The sequence below is a fragment of the Atta cephalotes genome, assembly GCF_000143395.1.
Source record: "Atta cephalotes unplaced genomic scaffold scaffold00019, whole genome shotgun sequence".
NCBI lineage: Eukaryota > Metazoa > Arthropoda > Insecta > Hymenoptera > Formicidae > Atta > Atta cephalotes.
This window is the reverse complement of record NW_012130083.1, coordinates 726,517-740,808: the sequence shown is the minus strand read 5'-3', so window position 1 is coordinate 740,808 and position 14,292 is coordinate 726,517. Positions and strand designations below refer to the sequence as shown.

Here is a 14,292-nt window from a genome sequence, read left to right as displayed (position 1 = left end):
TATATATATATATATATATATATATATATATATATATATATATATATATTGTTAATTTTCCTTCTTAATTAGCTCATATTATTATTTTTTTCCTTACAAAGAAAATGTAAAATCAATCATTTGTGTATCTTTAGTAAAGCTAAAAACAGAACTGATTAAATATTGCCAAATTTCATGTAATTAGGAAATAGATCGCCATTATGTTGAGCTCAAAACAGATAAGTGAAAAGTGTTTAACTCATGAAGAATCAATTATATGATAATGTTTAACTGTTTTGAAAGCAGAATTCTTACCATTGCGCCCTTAACCTCGGCGAAGATGTCCGGATATTCAAGGAAATCCATCCTGAATAAGTACCCAAGATCCTTATTCGATTAGTTTAATAAGAATGTTGTTTTAGAAGATTGCATAAACAATTTTCCGAACAAGTACGTAAAAATAAATAGGACATGTGTTATTACCGACGAAATTACAGTAGATAAAACGCGGTAAAAAGGTAAAGGCCGGTAAACCCATAAACTTTACAGGAAAAATGGCGGATAGAGCAGCACAAAACAAAACACGCTGCCAATTGATATGCGATTGGCTGCTAATAAAGATTAAAATTGATGCTTGGTATTCGTCAATTTTGATCACATGATCTGTTATGACACTCGAATCAAGCGTCGAGTGTCAGTATGAAAATGCAGCTTTATATGACCGAATTAACTGCCAAGTTCAAAGACAGAAGATTAAAGAGATAAGAAAAAAAGTTTCACCTTTTGATAAATTTTACCTGTTAAGTAAATAACAAGATTATCCAATCATATGCGCGAATTACCAGATTTACCTCACAGTTTTGAAAGCGATTAAGATGGAACAATCAGGCCTAAGAGATAAGATTTAAGAGAGGAAATAATAAATTTTAAGTTTATTATAAATAAAATGTTTTCAGATTAGGATACTTAATTGCTTAAAATAAAACGACTACTAGTAGAAATCGTTTTTTTCATTTTTATGAAAATTAACGTTAATCTTGCTTTAACTTGTTGTTTCTTTTTTTCAAATTTTAAAAATTACAAAAAGGTAAAGAGTAAATTTGAACCAAGATTAAAGTTAATCTACATTGGTAAAAATGGACCTTAGTAAAGTGAATATATGCAATCATTTTTTATAATTAAAGATTCGAGTTTTTTAAATTCTAAAATTTTATTCACCATTTGACTGATTTTCTTTCATTTACCAAAGGTCAAATAACTTCCGTAAATGTTCATAATTTCTTCTATCATATAAGCAGATTAATTACTACATTGTTAAAAGGATGATGAGTAAATGTAATAATAAAACAACAAAATGTCATTTTTAATTTCTTTTATGATTGTTTATTATTTCTTACGATAATTTCTTACAATAACTTCATTACGATTAAATGTCATTCTATTATCACATTTCATAAAAATCAGTTATAACTTACAATCTGATCTCCTTCGCCACAGCTTTCAGTCTTTGTTCAATACAAACTATTAAATAATAATAATAAATGTAAGTTACTGTCATCAGCTCACCAACATATTTAACCAATCATCATTTAAAGCTATAGGTAAATTGTTTTCATTGTTAAGAATATCTTCCAATAGTGTGTCTATATCGTTGTTCGAAATACTTTCTGTAGACTGATTTGTTGTATCTAAATTAATTGTAGTATCTAGGTCGATTAACGTGTTCTTAGCTTTTGATAATGTCTCTGTGCCAATATCTGTTTTTACCTCATTCACTGTTGCCTCCAATTGCAATTTACCGTTTTCATTCTGTTCGTTTGTGGTATTGTACTGCTGACTTAAACCAAACTCTGTACACTTATTAGATATATCGAGATTCTTGAAAGTATCCACTACATTTGTATTCATGAACGAATAATTACGTTCCTGCAGTTTTCTATTATCACAATTGTTATCAATATTAGAAAAAATCTTAAGATTAATATTAGTCTTTTTGATGTTAACGATCTTGGGCAGTGTCCTAACATCTACAATCTGTTTACTCATATTTTTACTTTCTTTAGAGTTAACGTCTACTAATTCAAATGGTTCAAATAGTGATGATTTATTAAAATCAGTAGATTCCTTTGTTGAGGTAATGAATTCACATTCAGGCACTGTTTCAATTTTATCTTCCATTGTAGGACATGATGAATATTCAGCACTTGTTATCTCGGTCAATTCTTTGGTAAGTTCGCTTCCAGGAGTTACAGGTGGTGTATAAAGCGTAAATTCCATTGGTACAGGAATGTCCTCTTTAGCAAAACTTGGTTCCTCCCAGTTGTAGAAGGAAGCTGCTCTAGGGAAGAATGTCAATTCCTCGTAACCAATCGGCCAGCTGCACTAAAATACAAAACAAAATTGTGGGCACAGATGTAAAGCCTATACAAGCTCTACAGTTATGTTTTTTGCTTCCTGTTTCTTACTTTTTACCTCTTATCCTGTTTCTTCACTTTTTGTCGTCTGATATAAAATTTGATGAATATTAAAAGAGACAAGAAACATGATAAAATGATCACAAAGAGGGAAAAAGTAAAAGACAAAAAGCAAGAAACAGGAAGCAAAGAACACATTGTAGGTTAGTGGTATTTTCCAGCAAGAGACATGGTACAACACAAGGATCATCTCATCTTTGAATGCGTTCCGAATGTACGCGTGAAGTACATAATGTCATTTTATCTTTCTTTATTATTAAATGACAATAAGAAACAAATGATGCATAATGCGTTTCATGCATTACTCGGAATGCATTCTTTGCTTAACATTAACAAACAAGAACAACAAGACTGTAATCACTATGTTATATTATGTCATCTGCGTTTTTTACTGGAAAATATTCTAGGTTTTAAGAAAATAAACAGAAAAGGAACAGAAGAAATTGTTTACTTCTTCCGCCTCACAGGACCACACTGCTTCTTCCAGATTAATCTGAAATGCCTTGATCTTTTTCTTAATACCATTCTTTTCACACACTGGACAGAGTTTCTCCATTCTGTAATATGATCGTAATTTATTTCAAAATAAAGCGAGCACATGCTCGGTGGAGCACATAACATTCGGCAGTTTCGCGCACAAAAACTCCGCGATTATTGACAAGATAAAAACGTATGTTCTGTGACTAATTATGCGTGATTAATAAAATACCTCGGATAATTAAGCGTTACGACGCTTAATTATATGCAGTTCTCGTCAACACATGTCTTTTAGGCACTAAATGATCAGAACTTATGAATGCCTATGAATTGCCGGCATGTCTGTTGAAGAAAATAGTACAAGAAAATTAAAATCACTTCTTTAGCGAAGAATGAAACCTTACTCGAGAGATAATTCGAGTCATCGGTAATGAAGTTCGAGACTTGAAGTTTACGAGTTTATCATATTGTAATAAACAAAAATTTTCAAAAAATAAAAGGAAAAAATTGATAGTTCCAAATGCTGAGATTATTATATTTTTAAATAATCACATATATTTCTATTAAATATGTAATTTTATGAGGGGCCCTGACCCTCCCTTATTTTTAATATTATTCCCAAACAGAAAAAGAAAATCAAAATAATATCAATTTGATGTCATTAATTATTGATTGATTCAATACGATTCGTAAATAATACGCTTGATCCAATTTTTCATTTTCGTCAGAATATCTGTTAAATTCCATGAATAACTGTTCGAATGCCAGCCTAGTAAATAAGAATGAATTGAAATGAATTGAAATGGATTCAGATTTTCAGAAATATTGATTCACGAATATTAAAATGAAGGCTTTTCAATCCTGAATACACTTTTATTCATTTATAAGAATATCTCTATGCCTTTCAATCTAAAAATAATATTAGCTTTTTCTGTGCATTGTGAATACTGTTCAATTCAAAATTTTGAATAGGAAATGCAGTTTTTCAATCCAATTGCATCCAATTGAATCTAATTGAATCCAATTGAATCCAATTAAATCCCAAAAAAAGTATTCGCTATTTAAAATACACATTCGAAAAAATTTCAATCCATTTTAATCCATTCTCGTTTGCTGAGAGATTAATTTTTTAAAGTACATTACAAAAAAATAATCACTAGATACAATACACAAAATTTGCAGCAATATTGCTGCAAAATCTCTGCAATGTTATTGCAAGTGCAATATTGCCCCAATAAATGAGAATGGATTAAAATTTTTTCTATTCGAATGTGTATTTTAAATATGAATCTTATCAGCTGTCAGAAATCTTTTATAAAAAAATTTATATATTTCATTTTTTTTATTTATTTTTTTATTGTAAACAATGCTGTAAACAATTATATTATGAATTACATTTCTTCACATGTTATTACATGTTATTACAGAAACGTATTTCATTATAAAAAAACGATAACTCTATTTAATTTATTTTTGATAAGATAAGATAAACTTTGAGTTAGATTAGTTTGAAATACAAAAATTATATTATTTAATAAGTTTAATATATGTAGAATATAATGCAGTTATGTGCCTTTGCACGACAGCAACCTTTTAAAAGTGTTCCTGGACTTGTTGATCAGAATATCGATGAAAGTGACTTTCTTCAAACTTTCACTTTTAACAGCATCTTACATTTCATACACCGAGAACAGTTTTCAGTTTTCTATCGTCTGTCGTAGGATTCAGATATATATTGTGTCTCCCAATAATCCTAATAATTAACGACAATTATATAAAAATAATAAATTAAAAATAATCATTACAAATTATTACGTAATTATTAAGCGCGTATTATTAAATATTAAATAAACACAGAAATAAAAAGAGTTTTTAGAAAAATGGGAATCTTTGAACGACGGATACTAGAGATTTCGAATTGTCCGAAAGAAGTGAGATATAATAAAATTAATACATATAGAAAAAAGTCTGTGGAGTGTAACGTTAATGAGAACGCTGATAGAAAATATATTTCTCATCGCAGGCGCAGGCGATAGCTACCAACGTGTTGTCTCAAGCACATCATGTGTCTAGAACGAAACGGGGACAAGCGATCGGCTCCGTTCGAGGATTTCGTGGATGTACAATTTGGATGACGGGACTTTCTGGTGCCGGAAAGACTTCCATCTCTTTTCAACTTGAAGAATATCTCGTTTCTCAGGTACAGCGTAATCGCTCATAACTTGTTGATCCACTTTCACGGTATTTTATTCGATGTTATTTATGGAGCAGGGAATTCCCGCGTACAGTTTGGATGGTGACAACTTGCGCACCGGTTTGAATTGTAATCTCGGCTTCAGCAAAGAGGATCGCGAGGAGAATGTTCGTCGCGTTGCTGAAGTCGCGAGGCTCTTCGCAGACTCCGGAATCATTGCCCTCTGCAGCTTCGTCTCGCCGTTCGCGGAGGATCGAGAAATGGCACGCAAAATTCACGAGAATGCCAATCTGCCTTTCTTCGAGATATTCATTGACGCATCCCTCCAGATCTGCGAGGCCCGTGATGTTAAAGGCCTCTACAAGAAAGCACGTCAGGGTATCATTAAGGGTTTCACCGGTATCGATCAAAATTATGATGTACCTATCGAACCTGATCTCACCGTCAACACGGAGAACACGACCGTTCAACAATCCACCGATATCGTCATCAATTTTCTCCAAAGCAAACAAATTATACCAAAGATATGCGAACTTAAGCAATCCTGTCTAGAATTATTCGTGGAAGAGGATAGATTGGATGATATCCGAAAGGAAATTAAGACTCTTCCAATTGTGGAAATCGGAAAATTAGATGTGCAATGGTTACAAGTTCTCGCTGAAGGATGGGCGGCGCCTTTGAAAGGATTTATGAGGGAAAACGAATATCTTCAAGTAAGTTTAAGTTTAATGTATCCATGTATCAAATGCAAAAACATTGTTATTTTTAATAGGTGCAACATTTTAACTGTCTGTATGAAAACGGCATTTCGATCAACCAATCGATTCCTATCGTTCTTGCCGTGAGTACTTCCGACAAAGAGCGCTGTTTCGATGCGATCGCGCTCATACTTAGATATCAGGACAAAGATCTTGCCGTCTTACGCAATCCGGAATTTTACTTCCACCGCAAGGAAGAACGTTGTTGCCGTCAATTCGGCACAAATAATCGCAGGCACCCTTATGTCAGATTAATCCAAGACTCTGGTGACTGGTTGGTCGGCGGAGATTTGGAAGTGCTCGAAAGAATTAGATGGAATGACGGGCTGGATCATTATAGGCTGACGCCTAACGAGATCAGGACTAAGTGTCGAGAGATTGGCGCCGATGCGGTTTTTGCTTTCCAATTACGAAATCCAATACACAATGGACACGCGTTGCTTATGCAGGTTGATACTTACTTCATGAAATAACAAAACTTTATAACTATAATAGCACACTTTATCCAAGATACATCCTGGAACATTCTTAGGATGTTCAAAGGACATATGGACGTCCTCAGGACGTCCCGTGAAGGTCTGTGCTGTTAGGGAAACGGCAATACGCATTCGTTATTTCTATTGCATCTCCTTGTATTTCAGGATACTAGGCGACGTCTCGAAGAATACGGCTTCAAGAAACCAATTCTTCTTCTTCATCCTTTGGGTGGGTGGACTAAAGATGATGATGTTCCTCTACCAATCAGGATACGGCAACACCAGGTTATCCTCGAGGAAAACGTCTTGCATAAGGATACTATTCTCGCTATCTTTCCTAGTCCTATGTGTTATGCCGGTCCTACAGAGGTCAGTAAATTTCTTTCTAACGTAACAATATATAACGTACAAATGTGAAATATGTAAAGATTGTTAATGGTCAATTTAAAAAAAATGTTTAGCCACTTTATCATGATTTACATTTTTTAGGTGCAATGGCATGCCAAAGCTCGTATGATCGCAGGAGCAAATTTCTACATTGTCGGACGAGATCCTGCTGGTATTCCTCATCCTGATAAATCCATCACACCAGATGGCAATCTTTACGATGCCACTCATGGTGCACGCATTCTTTCAATGGCGCCAGGTTTACAAAATCTCAAAATTATCCCTTTTAGAGTAGTTGCTTACGACACCAAAACGAAAAAAATGTCTTTCTTCGAAACTGAACGACAGCAAGACTTCATTTTTATTTCCGGTACCAAAATGCGCAGTAAGTTTTTATTCTATCATAATTTTTTTTATTTATTAATTTATATTATTTTATATTAATTTATATTATAATTTTATATTATTTTTATTTGTGGCTATATACGCATGTATATCTCCACAAGATTTATAAAGATATTTTTATTTTTTGTGTTTCTTTTTACATTAGATTTGGCAAAAAATGATGAAGATCCTCCTAAAGATTTTATGGCACCGAAAGCATGGAGAATTATCGCAAAATATTACCAAACTGCACATAGTCAAGAAGCGAATCAATAAATAATATTTATGTATGATATAATTTATAACTGATGTTAATATTGTATAAAATATTGAATTAATATAATGGGCAGATAATAAAATAAAATAGAGGTAAATTGGAATGCAAAAATAATAGAACAAATTGTACATTTTTTTTCTAGTCTATTACCTCTGGTATATCTTTATTTATTGCATCGAATGACACGGAAGGACATTTTGTAACTTAAATATATTCGACAATCAACCAAAGGTTGTCGATAGAAAATATTTTGTCATTTAATCCGGTATATCTGCAATGATAAATATCTCACTATATATAACTTAACATTATCTTTATACGCCTTATCATAAAAAATATAAGTGTTTGCTTAAATAAATTAGATAATAAGTTTTACCTTCTTCTTCTTCAGAGTCGGATATTCGGCTAGCTTGAAGCGAACTTTGTTTCGTTAATGTCCGTACTAGGCCACGTGGTCTTGGCGGCGGTGACTGTTTGTTCCAAAGTGCCTCTAGTTGATCAAAATGTTGAGATTGTGCTAAAGCAGCTTGTTCAGGACCTAGGCCAGATTGAGAACCGGCTAAACCTGCTTGACTGATTTCTTCCATCGATGCGCTCACGCTAAAGCGACGTTTCAATCGTTCCTCGATACTTGAAACTATAATACCTATGAAGATAAATGCAAAGAAGATCAAACTAAATTCTTATTTTTGCTTTGAATATGCTTAAAACATCGATGACAATCTCTAAATGATATTAGAAATATATAAAAATGATAACCTGACGTAAGATGTCCGTACTTTCGCTGCCAAGTGTAAGTATCTAAAGACACCTCTTTCTTCAGTAATCTTTTGGCGGGTCGTTTTGGTCCTGGTGGTCTCAAGTCCCGCGGGGCCACGTACGGCGGCAATTTCACGTATTGCGCGGGAGTATTATGCAGACATAAAATAGGCATGCATTTATGCTCCAGTAAATGTACTGCCATCCTGGAGCAATCGGTAGACATTTCGACTCCTAAAACCGGTACGTGTAGCATAATGGAACTGAGAGGAGTGCCCTTTTTAGTATCCCAAACGATGAGGCTCTTGTCTTCGCTTCCAGAAACGGCCAAAGTACCGTCGCCGGAGAGACGCACGCAGATCACGTAACCCAAATGACCCACGAGAGTATGCAAATCGGCACCAGTGTTAATATCCCAGACGATTAAATTAGCGTCCCTGGAGCCGGATACCACTATAGATTTGTCGAGCACCGCGACTGCTACGCAAGTCACATGATCAGTATGACCGACCAACACCTGAGAAAGTTTACCGCCGGCCAATTGCCACACTTTCAGACTCATATCGCGGGAACCAGTAATCAGATACTGAGAATCTGGCGTTGCTACCAGACATGTAATATCCTGTGAATGCGATACCTGATGCTTCTCCTCGGGACCGGCACCCAGACTGATTATGCGCACCTGATTGTCACCAGATCCGCAAACCGCGTATCTGGAATGATGAAATGGTCCAGCTGAGAGATGTTAATCTAATGGGTCTTAAAATAGCGGTCAAAGTTTAAAGATAGAAATACAAGAAGTATGAGTAGAAGAACCGGACAAAAGAATATTTTGCATAGAGAAATTTATATATAAATCTAGTTCTCTTACCTCATATCGGACGCAACAGCGAAACATCTTCCAGGTCCGCAAACAGATTGAATCAATGTACCGGTATCTGCTGCCCAGACTCTAATAGAGCCAGCACGGTCTGAACTGACCACTCTTCTTCCATCTAGCATAGCAGTAACAGCAGTTACTGGTGCCTGATGCCTGAACGTAGCCACGACAAGTCCTAGAGTTAAACCCCACACACGTACCGTCTTATCTTCGGATCCTAAAGAATTTACGCATATTTTTATGTCTCCACTTGATTCAGATACGTTAATAGCAAAAAGATATTAATTGGTAAAGAAAAATAATTTTCTAAGTCTGTACCAGATGCGACAAAGAGTTCTGATGCGGAAAATGCGATACAAGTAATGCTAGCGATATGTCCTTCTAGAGTGGATAATAATTCGTGAGTATTGAGCTGCCATAAATTGACTAAAGAATCGACACCACCAGTAACCGCCATAGCGCCATCCCTGGAGATGTCCAAGCAAGATATCGGTGCAGTATGGGGTTGCAAGGTATCCTGTTTTCCAGATTTTTGTGGTTTTGGTGGTGGTTCTTCACCACGAAAGCTCCAGTAAGTCACGCGACCTCCTCCACCAGTTATTAGAAAATCATCTTTCTCAGTTACCTGCAAAAGATAAAAGTGGAAATATAGTATGATTTAAACAGACATGTGAGAACGTATTCAATTAAAATAAATGAGAAAAATAATAAGAACTATGATATTTTGCATTTAATTACCTTGACCGAAGTAACTGTTGCTGATGGATTAGCAGGCAAAGTCCTGATCAACTTTCCACTATGCATATCAAATACGGATACTCTGCCTTCGACACCGCCAGCGATAGCCCTTCTACAATCTTTTGCTAGACAGAGACTCTTAACTGGTCCTTGATGTCCTCTAAGTGTATGGATTTCCGTGCCGGTTGCCAAGGATCTTAGATAGAGCTTCTGATCTTCGCAAGCGGCTAGAAGAAAAACTGAATCTGCAGACACGTCTAGCATGATCACTGGAGAAGGAAGAGTAATACTGTTGAGAAGACTAAAGCTTTCCAAAGACCAAAGACACACAGTTCCATCGACTGAACCAGAAACCAAGACTTCTCCAGCGGAATCCACTCGAATAGTGGTGACAGGACCTCGGTGATGATCAACCTTCATCAGGACTTCGCCAGTGAGCAAGCTCGTAGCAATAATTCTGGAATCCTCGCCACCGCTCACGATAACCGAATTGTTGAGTGCCGGAGTTAAAGTGAGAACCGGTGCGATATGCTCGCAGATCCGGCGTTTCATTACAAGATCTTTCATGTCCCAAACGATAATAGAAGTATCTTCGGAACCGGTTAGCAGATACTGTGATTGATGGGTAACGGCTAAACATGAAATTGGACTGGAATGTCCTGGTATGCAAAAAAAGATTCATTCATAATTAATATAAACATATTTGAAAAACTTCCGAGAAAAAATGATATTGCCAATATTCTGTGTCAATTCGCTAAATTATACTTTTCTCGTTACCTTTGAATGTATGAACAAGCTGACCAGACATCACATGCCATAATTGAGCATCTCCCTGCGGTGGTACAACGACTACGTGTTGACCAGATGGTGCCGCTTCGATTAACTTAACTCCCTGAGGACAAGTAATCGCTCGGATCTGCAGTGGCAGAGGCGGTTGTAGCCATCCGTTCAAGGGCACGAGTAAAGGCGCGGTGTAACCGTCGCACCAAGCCATTGCCGCCATAACCATTCTGCTGACCTGATGAAGAGATGAATAAGTCTTTTTTTATTTACAAGTTAATAGTAATACAAGTTCTTGTTAGAATAAAAAATAAAAAGAACTCACGAGGTCACCTCCGTCCTCGGCAACCGGCCTTAACCAACAGATAAGCTGCGCAGCAAGCTGAAGTGGATCTCTGGTAAGAACATCGCTGGATTTTCTCACCGCGTAATATACGAGTTCCAAATCGCGTTCAAGGAGATATCGTCTGGCATGTTCGAGGACACATCGTAGATAGCTCACGGAGATCATCTGAGCACTCGCAAGAAGAAAATCGAATGCGCAAACGGCGAGTTTCTTCAATTTGTCGACGTCAGAAGCTCGCAGAAGATGTAGCCATGCTTCTTCAACATGTCGAAGTGTGTATGTGACAATTTGCGTTTGCGGCGCACTTTGAAACGGTGTTTCCTTGATAGGTGGCGAAGAAGATGGATTCTCCAGCGATTTGTCGGAATTATCATCGGCTTCCTCGGAAAAGAAAAGACTGGCCAACTCCGCGTGATAACCGCGAGAAACGTCTTGATTGGAGAGATACTTTCTGAGAGCGGCTTCACGACATTGGCTACGCCAGGAAAACATTAATCGACCGCTCATCACTCGTACCTAAAATAATATTTAGTAAAATAAAAATTTAATAATACAGTTTATGACTGTGAATAAAAATCGTCTTTAAACAAGCTATTTATATGTTGAATCTAATATTCTTACTTTCAGCCACGGTGCGAATGTCCTCCTGATCAAGCACCAGGTTGCAAAATTAAATTGACTCTCCTCTAAGAGCAAAGGTCCTTCTCCTCCAGTAGGCATAATTAATTCCAATATTTCTGTCTCCGACAAGCCATACTCGGTGCAAGCGAGAATCGAGACAATCCGATTAGCTGCATCGAGTCCAATGAGATCCTCTAAGCGTTGGAGAACCGCGTCGATGCTTAGTGTCGTGCATACATGCCCGGATAGATCGACGAGAATATCAGGGCTACGTAGACGATCCTTTTGAAGCGGCGTGAGGCGCATTCCCTCGGGCGGAAGCGCGGAAGTGACAACAAAGTGAACACCCGGAGGAAGAGTGAGCGGTAACCAGGACAAGGCAGCGACGATATCGCATTCGAGTGGATGAAAGCGATGAAGATCGTCGAGGAGAATAATTAATTGGTCCGGAAGGGGATGTTCCTCTAAGCGGCGTATGATGAGACTGAACCAATTGTTGAGGTAGAGTGGGTCGAAGGAAGCGTCGCGCGGTAAATTACCATCGTTATCTCCGCAAAGAAAGCCAACATGCTGGCAGAGAATGCGGAGGAGTTCCAGGCTGTAGGCGGATCGAGGTGTCGAAGTACATAGTCGGACGACGCGAAGCGTCGACATCGAAAGCCAGTCAGGTGAATCCTGATAGACGCGTGCAAGGATAGAGGATTTCCCAGAGGATTTGGGCCCATAGATTAGAATCGGTCCGTGCTTATGCTCCTTGCCTGGAGATTAGTCATGTTATATTTCAATTATACTTATACTATAGTTAAATTGTATTGGCGTTCAGCAGACAAAAAGTAGCTTTATAATTATTATATAATTCTTTAATATGATTGGTTTACATTTAGATCCAATAAGAAATTAAGGGCAACACCAATTATATTACAAAAATTTTACAACAATTGTAAAGCTGCTGAATGCAGTCATTGTCTTAAAATTCACATGTGATTGTCAAGAACGATTGCTTCAATATAAGCAATATTTACAATTGAAACATGTTACTATCTTTGATAAATTTATATACGATCTTAATTGTATAACATATGTTTACGCTGTTATATCCTGTGAAAAAGAATACCTGCAAGGATAAGTCGTTTAACTCGCTCCACGGCTTCGTTGTCCTCGTCGGCCAATGGCAATTCTCGAAGAAGAGCAAAATGCGCCATGCTCTCAGCGTAGACCTCCTGAACCATTTTCTTGCGACTTTTAATTTCCGGATCAGCTTCAACAGACGCGTTCACCAGCTGCTGAAGCCTATCCAATATCAGTTCTCGAAATTTCGCAAGATATTCATCGTGAGCTTCGCAGTCGGAATCGATACCGCCGTTACGGTACTCCACGTCAAAACGCAGGACGTTTTCCTGGGGCAAGGTAGTCTGGATGCGATTCTTGAGCCCTTCGGTGGCAGCCGTACACCTTGGCGCATCGTCACTCGTCCATTCGCGAATCACAGCCATTATCCCCAAGCTCTGCTGATCTAGATCTGATAAGAATGATTCCAATGATATACCATCGGATGAATTATTATTGCTCCTTACATATATCTCGCTGCACTTACGTCTGCATAGCATGAAAAGATCTTTGAAGCTTGTTTTAAAACGCTTTTATTACATCTGAGAAAATTTAAAGACAAATAATGTTTTTCATTCCAAAATTTTAATTACTATATGCGATATGCGCGCGCGTGCATTTATAAATTTATGATAAATCCTAGTCAACGGGAGCAACTAAAAATAACTCGAGCACCAATTAAATTTTCAGGCTGGAAAACGAATTAGCGCACGAAACGTGGTACAAAGTGGTTCAATTTCCAGCCTCTATGTAAAAGCCTCTTATAATATATAATATGAAACGCAGTGAGTATGTGACTTTCCTTCGCGAATAGTCGTTGTACGTTCACGGAGAATAATTTAAACGGTACACGACGATACTTGACCTAGAAGGTCAGGTTCTCCTATTTTTGGAAGAGAAAGCTCCGATAAGTCTACAATTTTCATCGTGAAATACGTATACCATCGGCGTGCCATCGCACGAGAGCTGATCAAATATTGACAGCGGCAGAGTGGCGATCGACGTATTCGGTTATTTATTTACGATCTTGTAATAACATGATGTGTTCATACAGGGAATGATATGTCAGAGAATACCAGCGGTTCAGGTGATAGATCATATGTATCGGCAAAACTTTGCTACTTACTTAGGCCGTGTTCCAGTTGTCGTTCCGCCGTGCTCTTTAAAATGTATTTCAAGTCCTGGTTCTCCGGATGCTCCACAATCGCCCGTTCCACAGCAGTTTTTAATGCCTGGCGCAACTTTGGCTCTCGATCCTTTTGCCATTCCCGTTGAGCAGTTTGCACGCTGTTTACATGTAACTTATGATGATTCCAAAAAAAAAAAACGAATAGGGGATGAGGAAAGGAGAAAATTAGGAGAAATTCTAGACATCGGCGTTACCTATTTGCATTCAAAGCATAAGAGTGTCCATTGTGCTCGTAATGATCTTTAAGAAGGGCGCAGTGCGCGAGAAGCATTCGGTAGGTAGCTTCTTTCAATTCCGTTGGCACCCACCCTACGGTGTAATTTGTTCCCGTTAACAGCTGAAAAGGATAACAAATGAGAAACGAGTCATTCCTCTGCATCTCAAGTATATATGGAAGTGTGTGTGTGTGTGTGTGTGTGTGTGTGTGTGTGTGTGTGTGTGTGTGTGTGTGTGTGTGTGTGTGTGT

The 14,292-nt window shown here is 37.3% G+C and overlaps 4 protein-coding genes across 5 annotated transcripts in view; 1 reads left to right on the top strand and 3 right to left on the bottom strand.

Annotated features, from left to right (window-relative positions):
* The window catches only part of LOC105618954 (FACT complex subunit Ssrp1), a 4,752-nt gene extending 4,407 nt beyond the window's left edge, over positions 1-345 (bottom strand). Inside the window, exon 1 of the mRNA XM_012200484.1 lies at positions 295-345. Within this exon, the coding sequence (XP_012055874.1) occupies positions 295-345 (51 nt within the window). The remainder of the gene's footprint in view (positions 1-294) is intronic.
* A 1,191-nt stretch (positions 346-1,536) lies between these two features.
* Positions 1,537-3,009, bottom strand: LOC105619146 (uncharacterized protein MAL13P1.304-like). Its single transcript, XM_012200675.1, has 2 exons — positions 2,905-3,009; positions 1,537-2,361 (listed from the first exon to the last, which is right to left on the bottom strand). The coding sequence occupies exons 1-2, from the start codon at positions 3,007-3,009 to the stop codon at positions 1,537-1,539; spliced, it is 930 nt and encodes a 309-aa protein (XP_012056065.1).
* Positions 3,010-4,810: 1,801 nt separating this feature from the next.
* LOC105618955 (bifunctional 3'-phosphoadenosine 5'-phosphosulfate synthase-like) lies at positions 4,811-7,511 on the top strand. 2 transcript variants are annotated; one of them, XM_012200486.1, is made up of 7 exons: positions 4,811-4,861; positions 4,954-5,130; positions 5,202-5,837; positions 5,897-6,331; positions 6,524-6,727; positions 6,848-7,130; positions 7,296-7,511. In XM_012200486.1, exons 1-7 carry the CDS (start codon positions 4,811-4,813, stop codon positions 7,403-7,405), a joined length of 1,896 nt encoding a protein of 631 aa, XP_012055876.1. In that variant the 3' UTR covers positions 7,406-7,511. The 2 variants fall into 2 exon arrangements, with proteins under 2 accessions (XP_012055876.1, XP_012055875.1); XM_012200485.1 differs by having other exon boundaries at positions 4,933-5,130.
* A 152-nt stretch (positions 7,512-7,663) lies between these two features.
* The window catches only part of LOC105619145 (NACHT and WD repeat domain-containing protein 1), an 11,231-nt gene continuing 4,602 nt past the window's right edge, over positions 7,664-14,292 (bottom strand). The window contains exons 4-15 of the mRNA XM_012200674.1: positions 14,021-14,163; positions 13,764-13,924; positions 12,645-13,049; positions 11,531-12,288; positions 10,889-11,425; positions 10,561-10,801; positions 9,784-10,442; positions 9,364-9,670; positions 9,037-9,262; positions 8,166-8,878; positions 7,783-8,052; positions 7,664-7,677 (exon numbers count right to left, since the gene is read on the bottom strand). Of these exons, the coding sequence (XP_012056064.1) occupies positions 7,664-7,677; positions 7,783-8,052; positions 8,166-8,878; positions 9,037-9,262; positions 9,364-9,670; positions 9,784-10,442; positions 10,561-10,801; positions 10,889-11,425; positions 11,531-12,288; positions 12,645-13,049; positions 13,764-13,924; positions 14,021-14,163 (4,434 nt within the window). The remainder of the gene's footprint in view (positions 7,678-7,782; positions 8,053-8,165; positions 8,879-9,036; positions 9,263-9,363; positions 9,671-9,783; positions 10,443-10,560; positions 10,802-10,888; positions 11,426-11,530; positions 12,289-12,644; positions 13,050-13,763; positions 13,925-14,020; positions 14,164-14,292) is intronic.

Bases quoted from the DNA above. Each gene is read 5' to 3' on its own strand.
- LOC105619146 (XM_012200675.1), bottom strand. From the start codon at position 3,009: ATGGAGAAACTCTGTCCAGTGTGTGAAAAGAATGGTATTAAGAAAAAG. The intron at 2,362-2,904 runs GTAAACAATTTC...TTTGTATTTTAG, and splicing joins GGTCCTGTGAGGCGGAAGAA to TGCAGCTGGCCGATTGGTTA.
- LOC105618955 (XM_012200485.1), top strand. From the start codon at position 4,811: ATGGGAATCTTTGAACGACGGATACTAGAGATTTCGAATTGTCCGAAA. The intron at 6,332-6,523 runs GTTGATACTTAC...CTTGTATTTCAG, and splicing joins GACACGCGTTGCTTATGCAG to GATACTAGGCGACGTCTCGA. The intron at 6,728-6,847 runs GTCAGTAAATTT...TACATTTTTTAG, and splicing joins GTTATGCCGGTCCTACAGAG to GTGCAATGGCATGCCAAAGC.